The sequence below is a fragment of the Myotis davidii genome, unplaced genomic scaffold (genome assembly GCF_000327345.1).
Source record: "Myotis davidii unplaced genomic scaffold, ASM32734v1 scaffold223, whole genome shotgun sequence".
Lineage (NCBI taxonomy): Eukaryota > Metazoa > Chordata > Mammalia > Chiroptera > Vespertilionidae > Myotis > Myotis davidii.
In genome coordinates, this window is record NW_006294609.1 from 3461334 (window position 1) to 3464074 (window position 2741).

Here is a 2741-nt window from a genome sequence, read left to right on the forward strand (position 1 = left end):
GCGGAACGCTCGTCGTCGCCATGGCGATGAGGCAAGCGTCCCACCCACCCCCGGCCACTCAATGCTTGCGTATGCAAATTAACCCACCATCTTTGTTGGGTTAATTTGCATACTCACTCCTGACTGGCTGGTGGGCATAACAAAGGTACAGTCAGTTTGCATCTTTCTCTTTTATTAGTGTAGATTAGCAAAAGACTTCAATGGCCAATCTATTATGGTACTAAATTTTATACACGGATATGATATTATACAGGTAGATATACTAGGTATTTTGACAAATATGCCCTACTATACAGATCTTTTTTAAAAAATATATTTTTATTGATTTAAGAGAGGAAGAGAGAGATAGAAACATCGATGATGAGAGAGAATCATTGATTGGTTGCTTCTTGTATGCCCCTTATTGGGGATTGAGCCCACAACCCATGCATTTGCCCTTGATTAGAATCAAACCTGAGAGACTCTTCAGTATGCAGGCCAATGCTCTATCCACTGAGCCAAACCAGCTAGGGCCAGGTCTTATATTTTAAAGTATACAGAATGTCACTGTACCTATTCTCTTGGGCTGAACATTCATTTATTTTCTTTTCAAAGGCTTAATGAAGAGACTAGAGGAGGAGATAAAGTTTAATTCATATATGGTAACTGAAAAATTTCCTAAAGAATTAGAGAACAAGAAAAAAGAATTGCATTTTTTACAAAAAGTGGTGTCAGAGCCTGCTATGGGCCATTCTGATCTTCTTGAACTTGAATCTAAAGTAAGTGACAATTATTTTTTCATAGTTTCCAATTTTATCTCATCCTTAGTCCTATGAAAAGTATGTGAACTGCTTTCTATAGTGTCCAACTCTTGGCTCTTAAGTTAGCCCGCCCTAAGAGCTGATAGCTCTTATGAGGAGTTGCTCTGTATGAGAAGTTACAGCATGTAATGCTGTTACTTATAATACATGATTTATGAAAACCTAGTCAGTTGATTAGGAAACTAAGTAACTTGGATATCTAAATTAATGCATATGATAGACTCATAGGTTTATGTATTCATAATATATAATTGGCTAATATAATGTATTCATAATAACAAGATGACAACTTTTAAATATCAGTAATTTTTGTTTCCAAGAATAATATTGTAGCAATTTTATATTTAAAGCCTAATATATTTATTAGCCTTTTATACCAGCTTTGGAATTGCTAAATTTTTTTGTAATTCTCATTGAAACCTGCTATCATATCATAACACTTTTGCTCCCTAGAAACAAAACACTAATCAGATGTGTATTTTTAAAAAAAATACCAAATATCATGAAAATTGAACCGTTTTGATTTGCTGATCCTTTGATTTGCTCAACAGCCACTACAACTAAATACATAATTTTGATCATTTTATTCTTTTAATTTTCTTATAGAAATTAGATGGCCAAGCCAGATTTGGCTCAAATTTAATGTCATAGAATTAACCAGGGAACTCTAGTTTTTTTCAGAGGATAGACAGATATACTGAAAATCATGTAATTTTTTAAATTTGTTGAGGGACTATATGCTTCTGTGGGCTTAGTCAGTTTTATTACATTGGGAAAGGTTTGGATTAATGAGTGGAATAAATGACTGCTATGGGAGAACCACAGATCATTTGAACAGGAAGGTTTTTAGATGTCATCCATGTCAGTTCTCAGCTGGGTTCATGAATTCCTTATAAAATCCCTATGGAATGTTAGTCTGGATTTTATCACTTTCAGTGACTTGAAAGTCACAATCTAGAAGAGGGGATAACTTTAGATTTTAAAAAATTCTTTTTTATAAGAATGTATAAATATTTCATGCTGAATACTTTAGGATAATTTAGACATGGATGGTTAAATCCATGTAAGTAATAATACTGTGTAAATATTTATCATGAACCACGAAGTGTTCATTATTTCTAAAAGTAATCGTAACAACCCACTCATAACATTAATGGAACCATCTAATCACTGATGATAAGAACTATAAATTCAAAGCTTGGCTGGGCCAGTTGTCCCTTACTTTGTGTAATCATAGGGAGAGACTTAACCTTTTTTATTTTCATACTGTTTTAGATAAATGAAATAAATACACAGATCAATCAGCTGATTGAAAAGAAAATGTTGAGAAATGAGCCAATTGAAGGCAAACTCTCACTATATAGGCAACAGGTAAGCCCATTCTTTTGGTCCACTTAGCTCTGAGCATCTTCATCAACACCACAGGCTGTGTTATTTGTAGTGTTAAAGTGAGAAGGAAGAAAGCAATCAGTGTCCTGTCATTGCTAATCTCCAGATTATAACAAGGAATTTAGGAAGAAGCTACAAAAGACGCGTGTTCAAGTTTGAAAGGCAATACGCCTGATAATGCTTAGTTTCCTTTGCGTCTGCCAACTGTGGTGATAGAGCTGTTTGTGTTTATATCTGTGAATGTGGAATTTGATTATTTAAATGAAAGGTTACCTTAAGTGATATAAATAAAAATAAAATATTTGTAATCTTTAATGAATTAAAGGCGATATATCGTTTCAAGATTAAAGTTAGTTTGCAAGAATAGAATGAATTAAATTTTAGTGCTAAGGCAGTGGTTCTCAACTTTCTGGCCCTTTAAATACAGTTCCTCACGTTGTGACCCAACCATAAAATTATTTTCATTGCTACTTCATAACTGTAATGTTGCTACTGTTATGAATTGTAATGTAAATATCTGATATGCAGGATGGTCTTAGGCGACCCCTGTGA

General features: G+C 33.7%; 1 protein-coding gene across 4 annotated transcripts in view; it reads left to right on the forward strand.

The window, feature by feature from the left end:
* Positions 1 to 2741, forward strand: part of IFT81 (intraflagellar transport 81) — a 127019-nt gene that overhangs the window by 87956 nt on the left and 36322 nt on the right. For all 4 annotated transcript variants that reach the window (XR_001514778.1, XM_015567344.1, XM_006768904.2 and 1 more), the window contains 2 exons: positions 595 to 758; positions 2076 to 2171. Coding sequence is in view for 3 of the 4 variants with exons in the window: in XM_015567344.1 (XP_015422830.1) it covers positions 595 to 758; positions 2076 to 2171 (260 nt within the window). In the remaining variant the exon portion in view is untranslated. The remainder of the gene's footprint in view (positions 1 to 594; positions 759 to 2075; positions 2172 to 2741) is intronic.